This window comes from Cricetulus griseus, chromosome 2, assembly GCF_003668045.3.
Source record: "Cricetulus griseus strain 17A/GY chromosome 2, alternate assembly CriGri-PICRH-1.0, whole genome shotgun sequence".
Lineage (NCBI taxonomy): Eukaryota > Metazoa > Chordata > Mammalia > Rodentia > Cricetidae > Cricetulus > Cricetulus griseus.
In genome coordinates, this window is record NC_048595.1 from 439,573,737 (window position 1) to 439,599,804 (window position 26,068).

At 43.7% G+C, this 26,068-nt stretch overlaps 2 protein-coding genes across 8 annotated transcripts in view; one reads left to right on the forward strand and one right to left on the reverse strand.

Moving 5' to 3' along the window:
- The window catches only part of Dgkd (diacylglycerol kinase delta), a 91,683-nt gene extending 88,436 nt beyond the window's left edge, over positions 1 to 3,247 (forward strand). For all 4 annotated transcript variants that reach the window (XM_035441106.1, XM_027397484.2, XM_035441105.1 and 1 more), the window contains 2 exons: positions 120 to 250; positions 1,073 to 3,247. In XM_035441106.1, coding sequence (XP_035296997.1) covers positions 120 to 250; positions 1,073 to 1,162 — 221 coding nt within the window. In that variant the 3' untranslated portion in view covers positions 1,163 to 3,247. The remainder of the gene's footprint in view (positions 1 to 119; positions 251 to 1,072) is intronic.
- Usp40 (ubiquitin specific peptidase 40) overlaps positions 3,153 to 26,068 on the reverse strand; it is a 74,897-nt gene continuing 51,981 nt past the window's right edge. For 3 of the 4 annotated variants that reach the window (XM_027397481.2, XM_035441104.1, XM_027397482.2), the window contains 13 exons: positions 25,668 to 25,756; positions 24,707 to 24,793; positions 22,936 to 22,972; positions 20,915 to 20,979; positions 19,009 to 19,083; positions 16,288 to 16,411; positions 12,945 to 13,039; positions 11,226 to 11,344; positions 10,499 to 10,564; positions 8,657 to 8,867; positions 8,445 to 8,540; positions 7,084 to 7,178; positions 3,715 to 5,507 (listed from right to left, as the gene is read on the reverse strand). In XM_027397481.2, the coding sequence (XP_027253282.1) occupies positions 5,396 to 5,507; positions 7,084 to 7,178; positions 8,445 to 8,540; positions 8,657 to 8,867; positions 10,499 to 10,564; positions 11,226 to 11,344; positions 12,945 to 13,039; positions 16,288 to 16,411; positions 19,009 to 19,083; positions 20,915 to 20,979; positions 22,936 to 22,972; positions 24,707 to 24,793; positions 25,668 to 25,756 (1,271 nt within the window). In that variant the 3' untranslated portion in view covers positions 3,715 to 5,395. Of the gene's footprint in view, positions 3,319 to 3,714; positions 5,508 to 7,083; positions 7,179 to 8,444; positions 8,541 to 8,656; positions 8,868 to 10,498; positions 10,565 to 11,225; positions 11,345 to 12,944; positions 13,040 to 16,287; positions 16,412 to 19,008; positions 19,084 to 20,914; positions 20,980 to 22,935; positions 22,973 to 24,706; positions 24,794 to 25,667; positions 25,757 to 26,068 lie in introns of those variants that run through there. The other variant, XR_004768722.1, reaches the window with a different exon arrangement.

The following is a 26,068-nucleotide window of genomic DNA, read 5'->3' on the forward strand; positions in this document are numbered from 1 at the left end:
GGTGCCACTGCTGGGGTGCCTGGGGTGCTGGTTGCATCTTGGGTAACACTGCTGGTGTCTTGGTGTTGGCTGCTGGGCTCTGAGCATTCACTGCACTCGTGCTTTTCCGTCTCTGACAGTTCACCTCTGGGGGACAGAGGAGGTTGCTGCCTGGCTGGAGCACCTCAGTCTCTGTGAGTATAAGGACATCTTCACGCGACACGACATCCGGGGCTCTGAGCTCCTGCACCTGGAGCGGAGGGACCTCAAGGTACTTCACAGGTGTCTTCCTAGAATCCACACCGGGCTTTTACACACTCTCAAGCTATGTTCTCTTCCTGACCTGGCCGCATCCTAGCATCACCAGTCATCACAGTTCTTCTTGGGCCTTTTTATGTACCTCAGGTTGACCAAGGTCCTTGCCTTTATCAATGGTGACTTCCTCTGGCACAGATAAGCAAGGCCAAGTGTAGACACAGTGGGGGAAGCTTTGGTTTTCTTAGCCACATGAAGAAGGTACTATCCAAACATTAGAAACTAGGGAATGCAGCCTTGTGGTCACAGGTTCAGCTGACAAGCTCTAGGTCTCAGTGGCTGGTGGGCCCTCCTATACTGTGCTCCATAGTGAGTGAAGATGGAAGAGTCTGCTTTCTTAAGCCTAGGGGGAGGGTCAGGCTGCTCATCCTCCCCTCCCCCTGTGCATCAGGGAGTGCAATCAGGTTTGCACCCATGTACTCAACTTACATAGCCAAGCCCTGGCCTGTTAGGCCTTGAAGAGCTGTCTTCTAGGCATTGTTTCTGGTTTTGCCCCAAGAAGGCAAAAGGCCGTTGGGGCTTCCTTGACCGGTGGCTCTTGCACTTGCTGTCAGGTCTCTGTTCTTGTCTGCTGGCTGTCCTTCATGACAGTCGTGTTTGTAGGTACAGGAGCCACGTGTTGGTATCTGCATGACTGATGTTTGTGCTGATTTTTTCCTGCTTCCTCATTTGTATTCGAAAAAATGACCGAGAAAACTTGTTTGTGACAGCCAGTTTGTAGAGCCTCTGGCCTGAGCCCTCTTCTTGGTATCCATGTTGCCTGTCTTTTCTGTTGCAGGACCTCGGCGTGACCAAAGTGGGCCACATGAAGAGGATCCTTTGTGGGATCAAGGAGCTGAGCCGGAGCTCCCCTGCCGCCGAGGCCTAGCCTCTGCATTCTCTGCCTGTATCCTCCGCTCCTCCCAAGACTGAGGCCCAGGGAGGACACTGCCACCACTCAGCCCCTGGCCTTTCTCATGGTGCTATTCCCTTTGTTAGTGACAGGAAGCCTGATGCCCGTTGGTAACAGCTTTGGAGTCTTGAACATAGCAACACAGCTACCTTTGAGAATACCTTTCCTAGCTACAGTCATTCGGGGCCGACTTTGCCAGTCCTACTTGTGGCTCTCGCTGACCTGCCTTGTGGGCCATAGGGAATGTGGTGAAACCTGACCTCCCAGCACCTGGCACTCCTGCAGAACCTTCTTACCTGGGCCACATGCTTGGACTGGCCTGTGTACTCCTTGTCAGCGTCCTTTATTGGTCACATGGGCAGCACCATGTCCACCTCTACTGTGTCTCAAAGGAGAGTTGGGTCCATCCTCAGTGGTCCTCACCAGAATGCTCTCTGTGCCTGACAGCCCCTCTGTGGTTCTTCACAGCAGCCCCGCAAAGGCCGCCCACTGCTGTTTCCCCTTTTGTTCACGAGTTTTAACTTAAAAACAAAGGTTGTGCACTTTCCTGGTTTGAAAGTGACATGGGTGTGTTTCTAGGCTTATTATATATGTTTAAAGAAAGGAAGGAAAGCCTTCCTGTTTAGGCCAGGCCTCAGGGCACCGGGCTTTCCACTGGGCTGTGAGTGTGTGGATAGTCCATGCGTGTCTTTAGGATGCTACAGTTGTCTGCAGTCTAGTCTGGGGCAGACAAAGATGAGTTCACACTAGTGTAGCATTACTGTGGAGGCCAAGCTTCCTGGGTGCTGGAAACAATGTATGCCATGGGGCAGTCTGGGTCCATCTCTGGTGGCCCAGAATCTCAGGCTCTGTAGTGGTTTCCCATCCGCTGTGAGGCCTGGTGTCTACCAGGCGGCGTTTGTGAGGATTATAACCATGGCCCACATTGCTATTGCCCTGCTACTATCTGCTGGGCAGAACTGGCTCTGAAACAGCAGGTGGCACTGTTGGTGGCAGAAGCTCCACAAGGCCTAGACTGCATTTTATGGGCAATTCCCAGGTGGGGATGCTCCTGGCCTTCATTGCCACTGACTTATCCTTTATTCCACTTTCAGAAATGGCAGTCCTCCCCAGGGACATGTCTATCAGGTGGAAAGGGCTTTAGCTCAGCCTTGGCAGGAAGGCTGCTGGGCTGTGGTCCTCACCCAGAAAAGATAGTGCTGGGAACTCTGCTAGTGCTTTCCTATCTGACATGAGAAGGAAGCTGAGCCTGGACTCTGGGTGGAGCCTGCAGCACAGCCCCAGATGAGACAGGGTTGACATGCCGCTGCTTGTCATCTTTCCCTCATCGGTAACAGACCTGAGTGCACTGGCCGTAGAGTGTAGTATGGAGAGCCTACAGCACAACTCCTGCTGATTTATGCCCCAGGCCTAGAGTGCCACCAAAGCAACTGCCAGTATCTGTGGGACCCCTTGCATATCACACGTGGGCTGGGAGGATCTGCCCCATCTGTGGACTTCACTGCCTCCATGAAAGCAACTTTGAATGGAAACAGTTTGTCACTTTTCCATGTGGGGTTCTGTCTCACTGAGCAGTCAATTTAGACCTGCACGTGGAGGAAGGGATCATCTGGCCTCAGAGAAGTTATAGAGCCTGTGACAGACCAGCTGAAATTTAGGTGAGGGAACCGAGGAAGAGAAGCAACTGAGGGGGACACTCAAGTCCTCAGTGGCCTCTGGAGAAAGCACTGCATTTTGGTGAGGGGTGCTGGAAATCAGTGTTGTCAACAACTGAAACAGCACTTTTTATATGGTCAACAAGAAGTGAGAGGTCCAGTCTGAGGGCTGGAGGGACCTGCCAGGTGGCCATGGGCCTGTCTACAGAGGGAGAGAAGATAGAATCCCTGAGGAATTGGAGAAAAGGTTTTGTGTCTGCAGGTGGGGCTAACCCTCATATTTATAATCTTAATTTATAGTGACCACCTGGAGCAGATATGTCTTGTATTATGTAAATAGTCTGCATCAGAGTTGTAAATAAATCCTTCTGTGTATAATAAAAACAAGTCTGTTTTTGATCTTCCAGTCAGCATTCCTGTCCTCATTTCTGTGCTCTGACAGTTGCTAGATGCTCTGAAGACAGGCTGATGTGGTGGCTGTAAAGCAAAACAGAGTCATTGTATTTTGAGGGAGGCGGGGGTCTGTTGGATGGGCAGTTCGGCCAGCATTAGCCCTGGGCTAGTCACTAGCAACAGGTCAGCCAGTTCGTAAGTCTCAACTGGTGGCTGCAGCTGTTCATGCTTCTTGTCAAGGTGCAGTGATCACCTCCATCCATTGATATTTGAATTACTGAACTTAAGAGAGAGCTGTCTGTGCTTCCTTAGGTAGTGTGAAGATTCTGCCACTGTTGAGTCCCTCATAGTCAAGTCTGATTTAGAGGGAAGCTAGCATCTATGAAACCAGTTTTGGATTGACAGGAAATTCTTGGTACCACCTTTGCCTTGGTCAGATTCCATTCCCCAGAATAGTGAACAGAGCTATGTGTCAGCCAGTTTCTTCCAAAATACTTTCCCATGATTTATTTTAAGCCAAAATATACTTATTTCCAAAGTAACATTTCTATCTAATATAAGTCATGTGTATTGAGCGTCTCAAGTATGCTTGGAGAAAAGGCCATACAAGTTCTCTTCAAGCAGCAGAACACAAAGCAGTCAGTATATGACAGAACCAAGGACTGCAACTTTAAAAATGGTTTATTTTTTCTTTAATAAAATCTTAGTGTTTTTTTCTGTTTAGCCTATTCTATCTCCCAATTAAAAACAAAACAAAACAGAAGCCAACCAAAGAGAAAAGCCTGTCAACAGGCTTGGGCTGCAGCCAGCACTTGAGCACATCTTCTGGCTCCCCCAGGTTCAGGTTCAGGTTCAGGTTCAGGGAGCCTCTAGCTTCCTGAAAGCATAGTGTCTCAGCTTGTACTAATAGCACTGTTGCCAGATGCTGGGGTGAAAGGGCAAACTAAGCAACTATGTCAGTTACAGTACAAGAAACAGTGGCCATTACCCAGAGGACTCAGTTGTAGTCAAGTAATGTTTAACTATTTTGGTCTCCTGGGAGCCCTTGGTGTGTAGCTACAAGGACATGGTCTAAAGGTCACTAGTCCAAATCCAACGTCTTATGATACAAGTGCTTCAACAGAAATGGCCACCTAAAATGACACTGACTCTGGCAAATGGGTGTTTGGAAGACAAAGGACTAACATGAACACCTGCTGAGTGTCAGCTCCATAGAGAAGCCAGCATGGATATACCGGGATGGGACGTAAGAAGCCTTTAGTCGGCAGGGGACAGCTAGAGCCCAGGCCAGTTACTTTTTCCCTGTCTCTCTCTACCTTAGTTCTCCCTACATGAAGGCATGTAAGAAAGAGCTGATGAGAAACTGAGACCCTGACAGCTCCTCTTAGCCATGCTGTCTTAGACTAAGTCAGTTCAGGGTACCAAACCTGCTGGTTAGGTAACAGATACTATTTTGATAGTGTATTAGTTACAGTGCATAAATACCAAATCTCTTAGCTAGTTACCTGTGCCGACCGGGAAGGGAGAGGCCTCAGTTTGCCCAAGACAGCAGGGAGCCTGGATTTGTTGTGCTAGGCTTGTGTGATGTCCTGCCTCTTGCCAGGCTGTAGGTGGTAAACATCACACCAAGGGAACATCAGCCTGAGCCATGGGTGCCATACTTGGCTCTTCTTGCAGTTGTCTTAAGAGTCCTACTTTGAACTTGGCAGGAGGAGAGGCACATGCTATAGTGAGGACCAGAACTGGGAATAAACTCAGGACACACATACACCCTTTCCTTGTAGCTTCAGCTTTCAAAGATAATTGGTCATCTCAACTGACCGACCCTGTGTCTTCCCTATCAGATTTGTCCTCTTTGAGCAACTTGCCATTGTTCAGGAGTACACTTTCTGGAAAGACGCTGCTGGGGCCAGGCTTGGGAGGTCTGTACTGATTGGCACAGTGTCTTGGTCTGGGCTAGCTCTGCAGCTGCTCTGTCACAGAGCTGGTGATCAGGTGCACTTGCTTGGCCTGAGAATCATCATCCCCTTGCCTGTCACAAAGCTGAAGACTTGATCACTGGCTATGGAGGCAACCAGCTTGTCCACCATAAACCCACAAGGCAGTTGTCAGAACTGGTGGGGCGGTTCTACCTGGAGTACAGTACATACGGCTGCAGGGGCTATCTGAAGCTGGCAACGTGGATGGACAGAGAAGCTTCTGGCCCCCGGGGCCGAGTGGGCATTCCTGCACTGGAGAGTACATCGCTGCTCTGCGCACGGAGAACTTCTCGGCTGTAGGAGATACACAGTCATGGGTGAGGGGCCTAGTTATTTATTTTTAAGATTTATTTTATGTGTATGAGTGTTTTGCCTGCATGCCTGGTGCCGGTAGAGATCAGAAGAGGGTACTGAGTAGTCTGGGACAGATGTTATAAATGGTGTGAGCTACCCTGTGGATGCTGGGAACTGAAGCCAGGTCCTCTGCAAAAGCATCAAGGGCCATCTCTCCAGCCCCTGTACGGAGGGTACTTAGAATGGCTCCTAATGAATTCCCGACACTAGAGCTAAGGTAGACTAGGGTTTGCAAGTTAGATGTTTTCAAACTGTCTATGTGAGGGCCCCAGTTCACGCTCATGCCATCCCTGTGAGAAGGGGGTTCCCCATATCCTGGCTATATATTTAGCAGAATGACTCTTTTCTCCTTCACATTTTAAATTGAAAGTTAAAATTTACAGTGTACCCACATCATGCCCATACATCTATGTGACAGTTAAGGCAGCTCCATTTTGCTCCCTCAGTCCCTGCCCTCTCTCACAACTTAACAGGCCGATCTTCACTGTGACTCCCAAACACACAATCATGGCACTGTGGCTGCTGGCCTGGTGTTCACACTGCACAGTGCCCTCTGTGAATGACTCCCATGACAGATTCATGCTAAGGCAGAGCTCAGGCTACAGTGTACTTTCTGCTGTGTCTGTTAAAAGTGAGTTTCCAAGGGTACTGCTGTGTGACAGGTGTGTGCTCCCCCAGTAGTCCAAAGTGGTGTTCTAGCTCTACACTTGCCAGTTGGGTGACTGTCCCAGGCACTGTCTTCTTACCAGGATGGCATCATTTCAGCAATGCTAGTGGATGTGGAGTGGCTTGAAGTGACATTCTGTTGATGAATGAACTTAGTTGAGCATTTTCTGTATGCTGACAAGCTGTCTGTACTTCCCTTTGTGAACTGTCTGCTCATACTTTTTAACTTATGTTTTTATTAGCTTGTTGGCCTTTCTACTAGCAGGTATGTTTATACCAGTAGCCCTAGCTCCTGACCCCAGCCATCACACTCAACAGAGACATGCTCTACAGATAAACTAGTGTTGATGCCACCAGTTACTCTGAGGTTCACCCACACATGGCAGCAAAGTGCCATGCTCCCACCATTTGTGTTGGGCTATCAGTGAAGGGCAAGCATGCTCTCTGAGAGGGTGTGTAGGTAACAGTGGTGCTGGTCTTTTAGGAAATCGAGTTCAAAATGAGCCCTGTTGGTGGCTTTTGAATCTGGAAGCCTGTAATAACATGAAGTCTCAAAAAAAATAAAGATGGAAAAAAGTGGGAAGCAGTGCTGGCTGGTGAGGACACAACCATTCCAGTAGTGTGCAAATAGGGTATGCCTTGCTGAACACAGGGCGCAGAGACAGCAATACCAATCCACAACATTCCAACCCTTCAAGGGGATGAACATGACAGGGTCTGACCTGGAACACTGTTGGGTGACAACTAGGGCCCTGCAGAAGATCAGATGAGATGTCTGAAAAGGAAGCAAGAGTGCCAGGTTTTCACTCCTGGTGGCCTTGAGTGGGGTCTGGCCAAGCCTTGGAATTACCTTTTCTTTTTCCCTAGAGCCAGCTGTTTCTGGTTTTCCTTTCCAATGTCATCTCTGACTGTGCTGAAGTCATCATCATCATCAAACAGGAGATTCTACATTCCAAACAATAAAGACCAAGTCTTCAGTGTGGCATACACTCAGAATAGGCATGTAGCAAACTGTTCAAATTTACAAGATACTTAAGATTTAACTGATTTTTGAAAAACTCTAGATTACTTTTTCAGTCAATATTTGCATGTCACAGCATGTGTGGAGACAAGAAGACAACTTTGTAGAGCCTGTTCTAGCCTTCCTATGGCTGGGAGGATGGCTCAGCAGGTAAGAGTACTTGCTGTTCAAGTATGAGAACCAGAATTCAAATCTCCAGCAACTATGTGCAAGAAGTCAGGCATGTCTGCCCATGCTTGCCACCTCTGCATTACGAGGGATGAAGATAGGAGGACCACCTGGCCATCAGTCTAGTTCCAGGTTCAGCAAAAGAATGTAGTACAAAGAGCAAGGGCAGGATACTCAATGTCCTCTCCCTGGCCTCTGTGCATGCATAGGTGTGTATAGATAGTTATACACACACAGAGACAAATGAAAAAATACATTTAAAGTCTAGACTGGCCTGACACTTAGAATCCTCCTGCCTCCAACTCCCAAGTGTTGTGGTTACAGGTATAAGGCACCAAGCTTGGCTGTTTGCTAGTGTTTTATTTAGAGTTAGAGGTTTGTGTTTATTGGGTGTGACGGTTCATCTTAGCTGAGGTGGGGAGACCTCCATACTACGGATGTGGCACCCATTCCTCTTTGGACACGAGCTCCTGAACTGTGTAAAATGGGGAAGGCGCGCAGCAGCATCATCAGTCTGCTGACTATGGTTGTGATGTGATAAGGGTTCTCACACTCTGCTCCTGTGACTTCTCTAGAGTGACAGGCTGTACCCTGGATCTGTGACCTACAAGCAGCCCTTTCTCCCTTAAGTTGCTTTTGTCAGGGATTTTATCATAGTGATCGACAAAGAAACTAGGCCAAGGGGGATTGGAAGCAAGCTGGCCTAATCCTTCTTCATTGTCCTCGGCAGTGCTGGTCTCAAGGCTTTCCCTCCCTCATGCAGTGAGTTACCTGCCTTTCCCTCTTATTCATTCTCTGAAATAATTCATATAAAATGAGATTATCTGCTAAGTTTCTCTATAAAATATTTGATCCTTGTGTTTCAAAATGGTAAATTGTAGCTTTGGAGACTGTCTTGGGACTTGCTCTATAGTCCAGGCTGGCCTAGAATTCATAGAGATCCTCCTGCCTCTGCCTCCAGAGTGCTGGGATTAAAGGTGTGTGCCACCACCGCCCAGCAGGTAAATTCACTTTTAACCCACCTTAATGCCAATAGTATCTCCATCTTTCAAGTAATATGGTCCTCCTTGCAAAGTATCTTGGTTTTTCTTCTTTTTCCTTTTGGCAACTTGCTGATTCTATTGGAAAATCAAGTATCAATAAAATTCAATTTGAAGTTTTAACTGGACTGTCTGTTACTATGAAAAGCTTTCAGGTCAACCAGCTCTGCTTTCCCTGAGAAAGCCCAACTCACCCAGCTAGATATTGGAAGCCACTCAAACTTTTCAGGAAAATATTTGGCAATTTCAATCTTCTCCACAGGCAGAGAATAGAAATCAGCCACTCTCTGCCTCAAGGAGCCAGCAGTCCATCCTCGGGTGGTGTCCCATACCAGGTCCATCGCCAGGGTGTAGGCCCTCTCACCAGGGATGCGTAGCTGTGTCCTCAGCAGCACATCCCGGGGGCTATAGATGAACAAAATGGGCAGCAGGCAAAAGCACAGAGAAGATGAATGCTGCAGGGTATGGCGGGCAAGGCTTCCCACCTCAAGTCTGCAGCAGAGGTCCTGCAGCAGCGTGACAAGCAGTACGTGCAAGACACAGCTGGGTGGTACAAGGCTACTGCTACTGTAAAAGACACTGGTTTTTTTTGGTTTTGTTTTTTGTTTTATCGAGACAGGGTTTCTCTGTGGCTTTGGAGGTTGTCCTGGAACTAGCTCTTGTAGACCAGGCTGGTCTTGAACTCACAGAGATCCGCCTGCCTCTGCCTCCCGAGTGCTGGGATTAAAGGCGTGCGCCACCAACGCCCGGCTTTAAAAAAGACACTGTTTACAACAAACATCCAGAGTCAGGTCACTCTGGATAAAAGGGCTTCAAACCAATCAGATTGTGTGCTAAGAAACTTCTGGAGAAACATGAAAAATATATACAACAATCACCCATGCTCATAAAATACAGATTTATACGCCCTTTGGGGAAAAGGCTTAGTAGAATCACAGCACAGAAAAGTTATCAACATGATGATCTGTTTTCATTTGCCAATTCAGGAGGCATATAAATGATAAAACACTCAACGTGGACTTGGAGCAAAATCAGTACTCAATGAGCTCTGCGTGTGGGACCAGAAACCACCATGACCTCAACTTTCAAGCATTTATACAAGCATTTAAGAGATTCCAAGTGTTCACACCAATTGGCCCCTAACCTCCCTGTCTTCAAATGCCCTCTTAGAAAGGAACTGGGGGTGAGATAGGGTCTGGTTTGCATGGAAGGGCACTTTTCAGAACAGGCTGACAGCAATCTCACTGCAGTGGGGAGAAGGAAAGCAGTAATCACTGATTTCTATTTATTTATTTTGCCTTTTCAAGACAGGGCTTCTCTGTAGCTTTGGAGCCTGTCCTGGAACTCACTCTATACACTGGCGTCAAACTCACAGAGATCTACCTGCCTCTGCCTCCCAAGTGCTGAGATTAAAGGCGTGCACTACCACCACTGTCTGGCCCCCTCACTGATACTCATAAAGGTCATACAAACATTTTCTCTATGTGTAAAAAGCACAAAATGCTTTGCATATAGATGATTTGGGAGTACTTCTTTAGTATATAAATAATTACTACATCACAGATACTATTTGTAGGTCTTGGGACTGCAGCAATGAAAACATCAACAGTTTGCTTTCAAAGCACTTCCATAATAGACCAGGAGACAGGCACATGCAAATACACCACTCAGCGCACAGTGTGTTAGCAGAGTGACAGGAGCCACTGTAAATCACATGCCCTGTGGAGCCCTGTGGGTGTGCATCCTTTAATGCCTCGGGTTGTCAAGAGCTCAATAACTCTTGGGTATGACGGAAAAGCTAATACATGCTGCTGCTAACACCAGAGTGAATTATAAGAAAGCCACACAGATCTCTAGATCACAATCTATAGTTTGTTTGAGTCAAGTTCTTGCTATATAGCCCAGGCTGAACTGAACTTGTGGTACTCCTGTTTCAGCCACACCCAGGCACAGATGGAGCTGTTGGGACTATTCAGAAGCAGTGGGAACATTGCATTTATGATCAGGCTCCTACATTATCAGGGAAACTACCTTACCCCAAGTCTTCTTCCTTTTGAAGAAGCTCTAAGCAAATTTCTGCTTTCCGGCCCAGTCTGTACTCCCTGGGAATTGAAACAGAGTAACAGAGTAAACCACTAGGTTTTCTCTAAGCCTCAGGCTCCAATTCTAAATATTTTTCTGAAAGAAAGGGGTGCTTTCTGAGTGCTGCATTCAAGTAGCCAGAAAGGGAGGGCACCTACAATACTGCTGTGGCTACTACTTGGACACTGGGTCATTCCTCACTACACATGAAGGCCCAGCTCTGTGAAGATGGTCAGATACCAGTGAAACACCCCTCTGGCCACAGTTGGTTGGGGTGCTTTTTGGCTGATAATTGGACAGACATGGAAGAACATGTTAGGGCTGCTTTTGCTAAAGGAAACCAAAATCAATTGCCCCAAACATTCCCACTAGATATCTGGAGGTGGAACAGCTAGCTAATCCCATGTGTGTGCCCTGAATATCTTAAATCCTTTAGGTTATGATCTTGTGGTCTCTAGAGCACAGAGAAAATACACAAAGCTATGTCTGATCTTAGTATGGAGGCTGATATTATCCCAGAGTTAACCTGGGACAAAAAGCTTATCCAAAATTACAAGTTCCTAGGGATGGGTTGTCTGGGATAATTTGACCCATGGGACAGCTTCCCTCATGGGCCCTTCTTGCTCCCTAGCCCCTACAGTGGCAGCAGGAAGACAGCCAGGAATCCACTGAGACACTTACTTGAGTTGCCTCCAGTCAGTGCGCAAGAGTCTGCTGGGGTGCTTGTTCTCTAATGTCCAGACTCTAAGCAGGGCTGTGGACTGGACTGCAAGCTTCAAGACAGAGGGCAAGGCCATGGCCTAAAAAAAGAAACAGACATCTTGCCCCTAATTTTAAAAGCACTCCACAGCATCTGAATGAAACACTACATTGACGCTGAGGGATGAGCACCTCAGCGTCAGAATGTCAATAAATCTACTGGAAACCACAGAAGAGTCTGGTGTGATAGGACATGCCCACAACTACAGCGCTTGGGAGGTGTTGGCAGGAGGATTAGGAGTTCAAGGTCATCCTTGACTACATGTTTGTATTCCAGGCCAGCCTGGGATATATCATATCCTGTCTCAAAACAAACAAACGACTCAAAAACCAAAATAACCAAAACATTACAGAAATATCTCTGTATGAAATATATCCTGGTACTTTTTATAATCCTTTCACTGAAACAGGCCAGAAAAACTGAGCTTTTTATTTCTAAATTCAAATTAAAAAAGAAAAATCTATTTTACTATTTTTAACATTTGAGACAGGTTCCTGCTCTGCTGCCCAGCTTGGATAATCCTCCTGCCTGGCCTCTTATGTACTGTAGTTATAGGTGTGTGTATTCATGGCTAAAATTTTTTGTTGTTGTTTTCAGACAGGGTATGACTATGTAGTCCTGGCTGTCCTGGCATTCACTATGTAGATCAGGCTGGCCTTGAACTCACAGAGCTCTACCTGGCTCTGTCTCCCAAGTGCTGGAACTAAAGGCTTATACCATTACACACAAATTGAAAAACTTAATCATGTTTTTACAAAGCCACTTAAGAATCAATTCTATATGTGTATAACTCATACACACAGAGCCTGCTTAAGGAAAGCAAGGCTCCTCTTCAGTTTTCGTCTATATGAACACAAGTCTGCAAACACATCTGCTCTTTGGTGATAGGACTTTAAGCACCCTTTGTACGGGGGATGAAGCTCAGAAAGCAGCCATTGTTGCATCAATTTTTCACCTAAAAATGGCCATTTTTTGTCTTTCAACTGATACCAGGAATAACAAGGTCTTCCTACTTGTTTTCTTGGGAATGGAGCCACTGCTTTTCTCAAGGAGGGTTATTTCATTCGCAGTGTTCACCACAGTCTAACAGCACAAGAAACGGTTTCATTACTGTGCTATAATATCATCCAGCATTCCCATTTGCATGGTGAGAATGTGACACACAAGACAACAATGTCCAGGTTAGCATCCTAATCTAGTCAGCTCTCAGCTGACCAAGGGAAACCCCTATAACACAGCTTGGAACTAATGACATTCAACAAGTGGATCACAATGTACAAACAGTATAAATGAAGAGCCAAAGGGAATGCTTTACAGATGGTTCAAGAAGCCACATTTCCTAAAAAGTCAAAATGAACATAAGCCATGGGCCCCTGAGGACAGATCCAAACACAAGCACAGCATGCCTGTGAGAACTGGGTGAGTGGAAGCTATCAGAACAACGGCACCAACAGATACCAGAAGTGTCTGTGTTGAGCGTGGGCTGCCTGCTGATACTTACCCCTGACCATGGCATATAACACATGCCATATCAGGACAGACTGTAATTGGGGGAAGAGGAAATAGAAGAATATATTAATTAATATCTCCCTGGAAGCAGCCATATCAACACCAAAGAATGCTTCAGGAAGGGGCCTGACCTTTGACTTCAGTTCCACTAATGTGGCCTCTTCTGAGATCTCCACATCTCCCAAGTAGAAGAGCGAAACATCTTCAGGCTTGGGGCCAGGAACACCTTCAAAAGGACAGAGATGCATGATTGGGAAGAACCTAACCTTCCTTACTTCATGTTTCCCAAGTACACTGCCATGTTCTCAAGACTGTAAACAGGCTCACTAGAGCAGTCTGAACTGCTGACCTGAGCCATTCAGCAGCCAGGGAGTGTGATGGCTTACACTTAATGCTACCTCCCTGCTGGCTGCTTTTCGCATTCCTCCCTGCCCCACAGAAGACTGCTGACCAGATACTATATGTCTTTTTTCTTTCTCAGAACACTTAACTGAACTTTTCATTTTTCTGTGGTTCCCTGTGTGTGTGCATATTTAAGAGCAGGATTTTCAAAAGGAGGCAAGCAGTCATGGTTTTTGTTTACCAATGTCTGCTATGGTGGACTCTAGAGTAAATATTCATGGAATGAAGCAAATCTTAACAAGAGGATCTATTTATCTTTAAAACAAACAAACAAACAAACAAACAAAAAACCCCAAAAAACCCAAACCAAAAGACAATGCCTGGGTGGTGAGCAAACAAACCCAGTATTTGGAGGCAGGGTTAGGAAGATCACTAATGTCTGCGTCACTTTTATCTACTATCTGGGCTAGTCAGGGCCATACAGCAAGATCCTGTCTCAAAAACCATAAACATGGTGGCTGGTGATGTGGCACGGCACATACAGGTTCTTTTTTGTGGGAGTCTGGTGACATGAGTTCAAGTTCCTAAACCCATGTAAAGATAGAAGGAAGGAGTCAACTCTACAAAGTTGTCCTACAACTTCCACATATACCCCAAGAAAACACCCCCCCCACACGCCACACACACACACACACACACACACACACACACACACACACACACACACACACACACTCACACACACACACACACACACACCCACACACACCACACATACACACACATATACCCATACACACACACACACACACACCACACACACACCACACCACACACACACACACACACACACACACCACACACACACCCCACACACCCCTCCCCACACATACACACACATATACCCATACACACACACACACACACACACACACACCACACACACACACACCACACACACACACACACACATACACCCATACACATGCACACACACACACCACACACACACACACACCACATACACACATGCACGCACACACACACCACACACACATACACACACATACATCCATACACACGCACACACACATACCACACACACACACCACATACACACATGCGCGCACACACACACCACACACACCACACACACACCACACACACACACACACACACACACACACACACACACACACACACACACACACACGAGATAGGGGGACATCTCAAATATTCTTTCATGGAAAACAATATAAACACTAGTAACTAAAATTTAAGTTCAGGATATCTACACTCATTTTTGTTTTAAGTTTTAATTGTATTTCTTTGATTACTGTGGAGTATCTTGGTAACACATACTAAGAAACTGCAGGTTGATTCTACACTATTAAATGAAGAAGTTCTCTTCCTGGGTTTGGTAAGTTTCTTTGGTTGGCCTTGGACTCTTAAATCCTCCTGCTTTGGTCTCCTGGAGGTAAGTGCACTCTACCACTTCTAGCTTACCAGTGGTTCTTACGTCCCCAAACACTCAGAAATTCTAATGAAAGAGTTCCCACTGTGGCATAGAAGCAATGCACCCAAGGTGAACCTTTCTCTTTACTTTCAAGGAGAAACAGGTTAAACATGCTGTCTAAACCTGCCATCTCTCTATGTACAATCATGAGTTCCATCATCTAGACATTTTTAGAACTATTGACAATGAATATACATGACATAATCAGAATGATCCTCTGCAAATGTCATAGCTGACACTTAGGAGAGAAAATGTGACTCATTTATATTGATTTCATCATGGAGGTTTAAGATAAGAGCAAACACTGTTATAAGATGAAATACTTCAAGGCACCAAAAAAGGTTCAAGGTTAAGTAAAAGATGTAGCAACCATACCTTATCTCTAAAGAGGTGGACCTCTAAAACACATGCATTCCCTTAATCCACACTTACAGGGATGAAGCACACTTGAGATAGTGAAGTGAAACTTTACAAAGGCAGTTCCCTCCCTGCTGGGGACTTGTATCCACTGTAATGCATGAGTTGTAGTCTGAATTCACAGCAAGTTCATGCTGTCTGTATTTCAAACAAGTCAAGTTGGACGACACCCAACGAGCAGCTCCTAGAGGCTTTGGTAAAGACTCAGGAAGGCCCAGAACTATGGGCTCCAGCTCTGGCTCCTACCCTTGCAGTCATGGGAATGACAAAGTGGGACTGTGGTCCTGAGGCCCTTGAGAGCTGCTACATCAAGGCCTTTGAGAAAGTACCAGGTATCAGGGATACTCAAGATCTCTATATGCTAGTTCATTTTCTGGTCAACTTGCTATAAACTAGAGTCATTTGGGAAAAGGGAAACTCAACTGAGCAAAGTGTCTCCATCAGATTGCTTGTAGAACATTTTATTGATTGATGTAGAAGGGCCCAGCCCACTGTGGGCAGTGCTACCCCTGGACAAATAGCTCTGCAAGAAGTTAGCTGAATGTGAGTCTGAGAAGCAAGTCAGTAAGCATATTTCCTTCATAGTCTCTGCGGCAGTTCCTACCTCCAGGTTCCTGCCAGAGTTCCTATCCTGACTTCCCTCAGTGATGAACAAGCATGTGAAGTATGAGGCTCATTTGCCTTTCCTTCCCAAGTTCCTTTTGGTCATGGTGTTTTACCATAAAGCAAACTAGGGCAATTGCTAAGATCACAGCGCTTCCCAGAGTTTACAAATCACTGCTTAAAAATGAATATTAGTATGAAAGAGGTTATAAAGAAATGACTAGGTTTTGATTTTCAACTTGCCATATATATACATATGGAAAGTATATATACACATATAAATATATATGTACAGATATACATATATATGTACATATATATGTAAATATATACTTTTATTTTATGTGTATGGGTGCTTGTGTGCAAGTAGTCTGTGTACCATGTGCATGCAGTGCCTGAGGAGCCAAGAAGAAGGTGTTAGAGACTCTGGAGAGAAGTTACAGATGTTTGAGAGCCACAATGTGGGTGCTGGGAACTGAATTCAGGTCCTCTGCAAGAGCAACAAGTGCTCTTAACTGCTGAGGCACTGCCCCAGCTCCTCAGCCTGGCATTTCTGAGGTGAGTACTGCAGCTGACTCTCAGAGCACTGTTCTTACCTTGGGTAGGAGCAGCTCCCCAGATGCTACCTTGAGAAGAGGCACAGTTGGAGTGGTCCCGATTCTCATAGTGTCCTGTCAGCTTTGCAGGCTGGTACCACCAGATGGGCATCTTCAAGAAGCCCTGAAAGAACAGAGTGTTTTAAGACTCACTGTCACTTCTAGAGAGTTCCAGGCAGTCCATGTGAATGGCCGACTGTTGTGCTGGAGACCAAACCTGGGTCCTCTGTAAAAGCAGCACATGCTGATTGCTGAGCCGTCTCTCCAGCCCTCACACGCACATTTCTCTACAGTGTTCTTTGAGAAGAGGCTGGCTATATAAATTAGAGTAAGAGACTAGCACAGGCAAGGTCCTTCCTTCTGTCCACAGACACACAACACAAGTACCTCCACACAGTGGACTACCATGTAGTTACTAATAGGATGAGAAACTTCCTATGTACTGATACAACACATACTTAGAGATAAAATACAAATGAAAAAACTAGATAAAAGTCAGGTAAGCTGAGGCAGAGGGACTGCCATGAATTCAAAGTTAGTATGGACTATGCACAAAATACGGTATATAGCATATTAACCTTTGTGCAAATGAAAAATAGACACATGCATGTATATGTATACTGCATACATACAGGACACATACTTGAGTGTACACACACTGAAATGTAAACCTCTGGAGGCTACAGAAAAAAATCAGATGTCTACATGGAGGACTGGGAAGAGAAGGCATCCCAATTTTTTCAGGCCTAACATTTGAGGTATTTGGAATTTTATATCATACCTATTTAAATGTTAACTTTAAAGATCATTGTGCAAAGTCAAATAAAATTATGAAACTATGGAAAGATCTGATATGCGGTCCTCAAGACAAGGTTAGGTGAATCCAGACACAGAACCTGAGTTTAATAATGAAGAGATGTGACCCTTCAGGGCACAGTGCAGAGGATGCATGGAACTTGCAGCTTATAAATAGGCACATCTTGAACACCTCTTTCCCCGCCTTTCTTTCTTCTTTTCCTTTTGACATGGGGCTCACTGTCCTCCTGTTTCAACCTCTCTGGACTGCAAGGCTTGGTTACAGTATATTTTTCTTAGAAGGATATACAGGGAAATAAGGGGAAAGACATGGGTGTGACTCCTGCTTTCCCTTTTAGAGCTTTATTGTTTGACAAACAGCTTTCTATGCTGTCTGAATTTTCTAATAAGTGAATGTCATTTATCTGAATATTAGAATTTGGACATTTTATCTTTTTGCCTTAAAAAAGAATAAATACTGGTCTTAAAAGCAGTGATGTGCAATGCTTGTTAAACACACACACATACACACACACACACACACACACACACACACACACACCACACACACCACACACACACCACACACACACCACACACACACACACACACACACACACACACACCACACACACACACACACACACACACACACACACACACACACACACACACACACACACACACACACACACACACACCACACACACAAAACAAAACACAAAACAAAAGAACCCCCAAAAAACAGTATCACAATAGGCTGGGCAGATGGCTCAGGTGATTGGAGTTTGGACTCCAGCCCCAAGCAGAAAAACAAGTAGGTATCCCACTCCTGACAAGCTGAATGACTAGACTAGCTGAATTGTTCAGCTGCAAGTTCAATGATAGACTACATCTCATTATGTAAGGTGAATGGATAATAACTGATGTCAACTGCTGGCTTCTATGTACATATGTATACACACACGCGCACACACACACACACACACACACACACAACTGCTGGCTTCTATGTACATATGTATACACACACGCGCACACACACACACACACACACACACACACACACACACACACAACACGAGAGAGAGAGAGAGAGAGAGAGAGAGAGAGAGAGAGAGAGAGAGAGAGAGAGAGAGCCCTTTTACTTTCTAAGAGGTCTGTCATTTGGAATGTATCAGGAAAACAATTTGGCAATAGAGAGCAAAAAATTCTTTTAAAAACATGCATTCCTTTTGATTTACTAATTCTACCTTATAGAGAATTGAAGTACTAATCATGTTAGCACCCACACAGCAACTATATATTATATATAACTGTATATACTATATACACAATTATAACTCCGGTTCCAGGGAATCTGGAGCTCTTTTTTTGCCTCAGTGGGCACCAGGTACACAGACAAATATACAGGCAAAAATAAAAATAAATTAAAAAATTAAAACAAGATAAATTTATATAACACTGGGAACATAAGATTTAAGTGGCAATAAATTATTTGTTTGGAAGCAATGGTAATTTCTGGACTTAATAAAGTTAAAATATTAAATATAAACCCTGGTATGATAGACATGCCTTTAATCCCAGTACTCAGGAGGCAGAGGCTGGTGAGTCTCTGGGTTCAAGGACAGCCTGGTCTAGGTCTACACAGCTACTTTCAGGGCAGCCAAGGATATATAGTGAGATGCCCCCTTTCAAAAAAAAAAAAAAAAAGGTTAAATATAAACATGGAGGACATTTTATTTTACATATGGATATTTTAACTTTATTTAGAAGTTAGGAAGGAAATCTGCCTGACTGGTAAGATTTTGGCAAAGCTGTCAATGTTTTTTTAAGACTGCCTATATTTTCTCATTTCCCCATCATCATAGTAATCAGAAAACAGTAACCATTACTTACAAAAGGCTATTTAGAAACTGTACTTACCGGAGGAGGAAGTTTTCCTTCAGTTAACAGTAAAGTATCTCCAGAGCATATCATGAGCTCCTTCAGTGCTGCATCCTGGGAACACAGAAATTCTTTTTGTCACTTATGGCTTCTGAAAGGAACAAACAGATCATTGGATCTTTTAAAGTCTCATGCTTCTATCATCTTTAAGAGGTAAACAATGAAGAGACACCAAAGACAAAGGAGATAAAACATACTATAAAATCATAATAGCATTACGCATTAAACTGTGGGCACAAACCAGAAGGACCATGAAAGATGTGAGGAAAGAGAGAATGATTTGTGGAAATGTGCAATGTAAGTGATGCTGGGGAAAAGGGTTGGGTCAGGAAAACTAGAGGAAGTAAGAGAAGGAAGTTTTTGATAAACAAACAAACAAACAAAAAAGAACAAAGGCAAAAGTCAGGGCTGACATCAGTGGCCTATTAAGAGCTGAGAGACAGGAAAGAGCAGAATGGACAGCACCAGGTGGCAAGCAGCTGGAAACGAAGGGAAGGAGTGGACAATGGCCTGAGCTGTTGGAGAGAAACAGAGCCACTAAGATGTATGCTGCTACAGGAAGGAACACCTGCCAGGCTAGGAAGCTGTTGAAGTAATTTAGATAAGAGGAAGGAAAACCAAGTGATGGAAAGGGGCAAGGAGAGAGTAGAAAGGCCAGGAGGCCTTGGAAGGCCGGAGAGAGAGATGTAGTATGAAGTCTAGAATGGGGATGAGCTTGGGAGGGCATTGCCTTAAGGCAATGCATTTGCTTTGAGTTTAACTGTTTGACACTGATTTAGGAACTGATTATAAAGAAAATATCCAGGCATGATGGTGGATGTCTATAATCCCAGCATTTGTGGGGCAGAGGCAGGAAGATGGAATCTTAAGGCTAGCCTAGGGTATGTAGTAATACACTGTCTCTGGAAAAACAACAGAAAAGAGGCTACCTAATTTTGAGACCTCAGGATTCTCTGATGCCTGCTTCTTACTCTGTCATCCATCCCCACCAAGACTCAAGAGGTGGCTCTGTGGATTTCACTACTGGTATAGGGTATCCCAGTGGAAGCCCTGGTATGCCTACTGTAACCTCTGCCGATTCTTAGAGTGGGAAGGCACACAGACGGATTGTACCAACCACAAGACAGCAGGAAGGCAGGCAGGTGGATACTGCTGACCACAGCTGTCTAAGATGTACGGAGCTTCATTTGGCCACCTGCTAAGAATGTGGGTGAGGAGGTCTGATGCAATTTAAAACAATTGGACTAATTGGATTCCAACTACTTAGACATAATCCCGCCTGCTGCTGGGCCATGTGACTGGTTGGTAGGAGCATTTATTTACAGAGAAATTATTAAATTAAAGTATTTGGGGGATGGAATTTCTGAATGTCTTTAAAGGCTTTCCTATATTCCCAGGCCACTTGCTTTCTGAACTTCTCTGCTTTCTGTGTTCTACTCCTCAGGCTTGCCTGCTCATCACAGGGATTTATCATTCATGTCAGAAATGTTTCTACCTAGCCTACACTTGTCATTTATCAGAAAACCAGTTGGAAAAATTGAACATAGACACATTCATAGATTTTTTTTTTAATTCTAAAGAATAAAAGCTTTCATTAGAATTGCTTCTATAATGGGAAGAGGGAATTGAGTATAAAAATATGAAATAAGATTAACCATTTTAAAGAGCAAAATGTAGAAAGAGATGGGATAGCAAGATGGCTCGGTGGGCTAGGGAGCCACCCAAACCAGGTGAACTTGGAGCCCACATAAAGACGGCATGAGAGAGCTGACTGCATGAAGTTGTCCTTTGGCCTCTACAGGCCTTCGGTGGCACATATGACATGTCCCAGCCCCCATCACACACACAACATAAAGTATTTTAAAACACAGAGAAAGAATCTTACTTCTTCACATAAAGGCTCCCCAGCTTCATAGCACCAATCCATTTTCCGCAAGTGCCACATCTCTCCTAGGAGGGAATTAACACCAAGATGAACTCTAGAGGGGAAGCTTTAAGAAGGGTGTGCAGGAATAGCCTTCCAGAGAAAACAGGCAGCAGTGAGGCCCCATCCAGTAACAGGATCATTCATGTTGAAAATTATGTCTTTCACAATATGAAAAATACTAAGTTGTTTCTTCAACTTTAGTTGGCTTTTCTCCCAGCAAGAACTTATAAATCAAAACATGTTTACTGGGGATTAGCTCAGGAGTAACACTTAGCTGCCAAGTGTAAGAATTCGGGTCTACCACACTGCACAGTTGGACACAAATTAAACTAAAAAGAACACTTGGCATAGTGTACTTGCTGCGATGCTACAGTGTTTACTTTGTACCTTTGTAATGTATGCATTTGTAACTTATACATATATACCTATCAGTGCCGGGTCTCTCCCCTACCCCCAAGTATAGAATCTCTTTTGAAATCCTTAAATTAAATTTGATTTTGCTGTTGCACCTGGGAAATTTCTAAAGATATACAGGAAACTATCTCCATCTACTTAGCAGGTAATCTAATGAAAATAGATAGTACTTCCTGAAAGGCATGCTCATGAAGTGGATGTATTTACAAATGTTAAATACATTTTGATTAGAGTTCTGTTTTTAGTAGACTAGCTGTACTGGTGAAATGACAGTTTCTTTTTTTTTTTTTAAATGTTTCTCTGTGGGGAAAATGTTGAAGGGGGAAGTTAAAAATTCTGATTATTAAAAGAATAGCAGTGTTGATAAGTAAATATACCCAACAGGCAAAGGAATATGATTTCTTATTTACCCTCAAGTAAGTAAGAAGGCCCCACGTTTGACTCTCCACAGTACCCATTTTGTAAGAAACTGGTTAGCTGTTAGCACTGGCTTAAACATGGTTAAGATTTGTCAACTAACTTCCTTCTTCCTTTTTTTGGGGGGGGGTAGGAGGCAGGAGGGTGTAGGAGATCAAAGCAAGAGCTTTGAACATGCTAGGGAAGGCTATCATGAGAGGTGTCATCAGTTCTCATTTTGTTTTTATTTGGAAACAGAGCTTTGCTATGTTGTCAGTTGAGACAGGGTCTCTCTACATACCCCTGGCTGTCCTGGAATGAACTCTGTAGACCAGGATGTCTGGGAACTCAGAGATCTGACTGCCTCTGCCTTCTGGGACTAAAGGTTTGCACCATCATGCCCAGGGGCCTACAACTTTTGATCTTTCTGCCTCTGCCTACAAATGTTAGGATATTAATTTTTAAAATTAATCTAAGTATCTTTAAAAAAAGCACCACTGATCCGGACAATGGTGGCATATGCCTTTAGTGCCAGCACTTGGGAGGCAGAAGCAGGCAGATCTCTGGAGTTCCAGTCCAGCCAGAGCTATACAGGAAAACCCTGTCTCAAACAAACAAACAAACAAAAAAATCACTAATGAGTTACAAGTGAACACCATCTTTTCATTGCACTGCACAACCACAAGAAGCTGGGTTCTGAAAGCAAAGAAATACTCCCCATTCGATGTCTGGGAATGACTTCTAGCTCTTGGGACTGCTGAGGATAAACAAAGTAATGTACACGCACTGCAGGAGCGCATTGCACTGACAGTCTATTAACTTCAGGGCCAGGACTCTTGCCTACAGAGGAGCTTGGGAACAGGGGAGCACTCAGCGGAGCAGTATGGTGCCTGCCAAACTTATGGACACGGTTCTTGGGTGGGGAGCACTTTCGATTATCTTCAACTGATTATTTTCTTCATTCATAGTATATGTTCTAATTTACAACACAAAATATTGAAATAAACAGGACGCAATTAAATTCTGAATTATTGTGATTTTTAAAAGATTAGTAATATTTTTCTACAACTCCCATAGAAGGAAGAAAGCTTGAGAATTCATACCGAAGCTTAGAGATAACTGTTTTAAAGTATGTGGTTAAGATTATATTATCAGGGTAAATAGCTTACCTTGCTGACCTGATTTCTCCAGCATTATCTTTAAACACTGTAAAAAAAAAAAAAAAATCCCTCAATGTTAGTTTTCTGTTTCTGATTTATAGTATGAGGAGAATCCTGAATTCTGTGCCCAGGACTAATTTAAGTCTGATTATGTATTTCATTGTTCCTGGATAAAGACACACAGAATTTCAATGATTCACAAGCTAGCTCTCCTTTGGGAGCTAAGTAGGTCAATCCAGGTGGGGAAATAGTTTCTGCCACTGGCATATGCCACTAGTGTCCAGATCATTAGTGATTTTTTTTTTAAAGATACTTAGTTTAAAGGACTTAGTTTAGAGTTCTGTTCACAATATGAGGCCTGGTGGGTGGTACACACTTGTAATTCCAGTCACTAAGGGTTAAATAACCAGCAACGCAGACCGAAGCACACATTTAATTCATTGACTTCTTAAAAGGACAAATAGGGTACACATGACCAAGTTTTGGATACACAAACACTTAGGAATCCTACAAGACAGGTCAGCCTGAACTAACACCCAGGAAATTCTACACAAACTCACAGGAGGCCGTGACCTCACAGCACAATGTAAAACACCAGACAACACTTGCCAAAGATTAAAGAAAACAAAAATATAATAACACCCAACTTCCTGAGGAAAAACATTCATAACCCAAACTCATCCATAAGATCAAAGTTTGAAGTGATATTACCTAAGAGCAAGTGAAGCAAAATACAACTTCTTATTGTCTGTCAGTGACTCGAGGTCTAGTTTAAGACAGAAATCGCAACACATGTCTGACTTTTTTGGTCCCTAGTATCTACTACAGGCCAGGTAACCAGTTATTTTCATGTAGAGTTTGCATTATGTAAGCATGAAGATGAGGGCATACATGTGGACTCCATGTATCTATATACGTAGCAAGTCCTTGCTATGTAACTACCTAGCCTAGCCCTCACTGTGTAGCACAGGCTGCCCAGACTTGTAATATTCCTGCTCCAGCCTCCTGAGTGTCTGCATTTTAGCATATTTTTTTTTTCTCTTCTTCAAACACCTTTCTGAATTTTTGTAAGTTTTCTTCCACAGGATTTCAGTTATTCTCCCTGAAGTTCAATTGTTCCATTTTGACAATAGGACTCCAGTCTCTACAGTAGTTCCTCCTTCTAGAACCAAGTAGCTAAGTCTAGCAGCTATCTCCTGGATACTGGGGCTGTTTGCTGCTACTGAGTTGAAAAGGGAAGAGACAAGAAAATATATATATATATATATATATATATATATATATATATATATGTTTTAAGCAAAAATAGGTGCAGTCCATTCAGATTCTCCTAGTTTAAACACAGACGTGCAGGCTTACTGAAAATCCCAGTTCCTAATGACACCAACAAGTAATGGGATAAGAGACAATGAAGGATTTTAATACTTTTCTTTTAAATCCATTTTTTTTGCTATTTTCAAACAGGGTTTTTTGTCACTCAGGCTGGCCTTGAACTCTTATATAAATGAAGATGCTTCTTCTACTCTCCAAGTGCTGGGATTGCAGGTGTGTGCCACCCTGTCTGCTTAGCTTAAATTTTTATAATATTATTAATAATCAGAAAAGTAAAAAGTAACAATAGCAATCTTATTTAAAAGTCCCAGTTGGTTCATCAGTCTTCATAATTGCCTTCAAATGAGTACAAACAAATCCTGAAAATATATTGTGTAAGCCCTCATCTTAGGACTTCCAGATCCTGGCACAGGATATCATGGCCTCCAATCTCAAAGTAATTACTTACATCTCTCACTGAGAGTGTTTCTTCTACTATGACTTCCATCTCTGTCCCAGGATGAATGTCAGTTCCCAGAGCAAAAAACAGGAACAGCTATGAGCAAGACAGAGTGTGAAAATAATTTACCTCAATTGAAATATCCTAGAAGCCTATTATGTGTTTCCAAAAAAGCAGAGCTAAATGTCCATAGAGCATTAATAAAAATCTCAGTGGTGGGAACACAGTGTTTGCCCAGCATTCTTAAGGTCCTAGGTTTAACCCAACATTGCAAAACACACAGGCAGGCAGATAAAACAAGCACCAAATTTTGTGAAAACAATGATATTGAGTAATTTCACATTATTATTTAACAATTTCACTTTCCTGAAGAAAAATAAAATGCCACTCATGAGCATTAGACTTCTATGAATGTCCCCACCATGTTAATCTACCTCTCTTGTGACAGCTTGTCATGCCTGCTATATGCTAGCATTCCAAGGAAAGCAGACTGAAGGGCAGTGGTTGGGAAAATAATAAAATGGATCCAGGAGCCATAGGGAACAGGTTCAAAGTCAGACTTGCCTTGACTCAGGTTGTAAATGAGCTATGGTAATAACAGCTCTTTATCTAGGCAGTTTCTGGCAACTGGTCCACTTTGTAGGATGCTGAAGAGGACAAGGGTGAGGGAGCTGGTATACAGCTATCATATCCCTGCAAGACTCACTTAAGCCCTGTCAGTGTTATGATATCTACTTGTTCAAACCGGTGGCCACTCAACCTTACCCAGCCCCATCAACACAAACCTCAGAAATAAGCTTTGGTTTCAACAGGAAAATATATATGTAGTCTAATAACATAAAAATTTAAGGAAATTTAAAGTAACTTTTTACAGAAAAGCAGCATTCTTGGAGCATTAAATGGGCCAGTAACAAAATACAGAATTTCTAGTAAGGAAGGGTAGACTCTCTTCTGCTGGGCTTTACTGTACCTGAGAGGAAGTCGGTGCTTTTCCCAGACACAGTCCCAAGGAACTTCCCATCTTCACCTCTGCTTCCTCCAAAGTACAAGCATCTGGTACTATGAGGAAATTTGATAACCAAGTGAATATTTTGAATTCCTAACTCTTAACAAAATGATATTTTCTTTGAAAAACCAAGAGGATGAAGGCTGGGCTGTAGCTCAGTAGGAGAGTCTGTACTTATTCTAGGCAAGGCTCTTAGTTCCATCCAGTACCACCACACCATTACTAGATTTTTATATACACTCAAAAGAATAAATACTGGGAGAAAAGGGGGACTACAGTGGTTATGTTTAACTTCCACATTCCTACAGCACTCTCATTATCTTGTACCACAATGCTAAGAAACATGACTCATATCTAACATAACT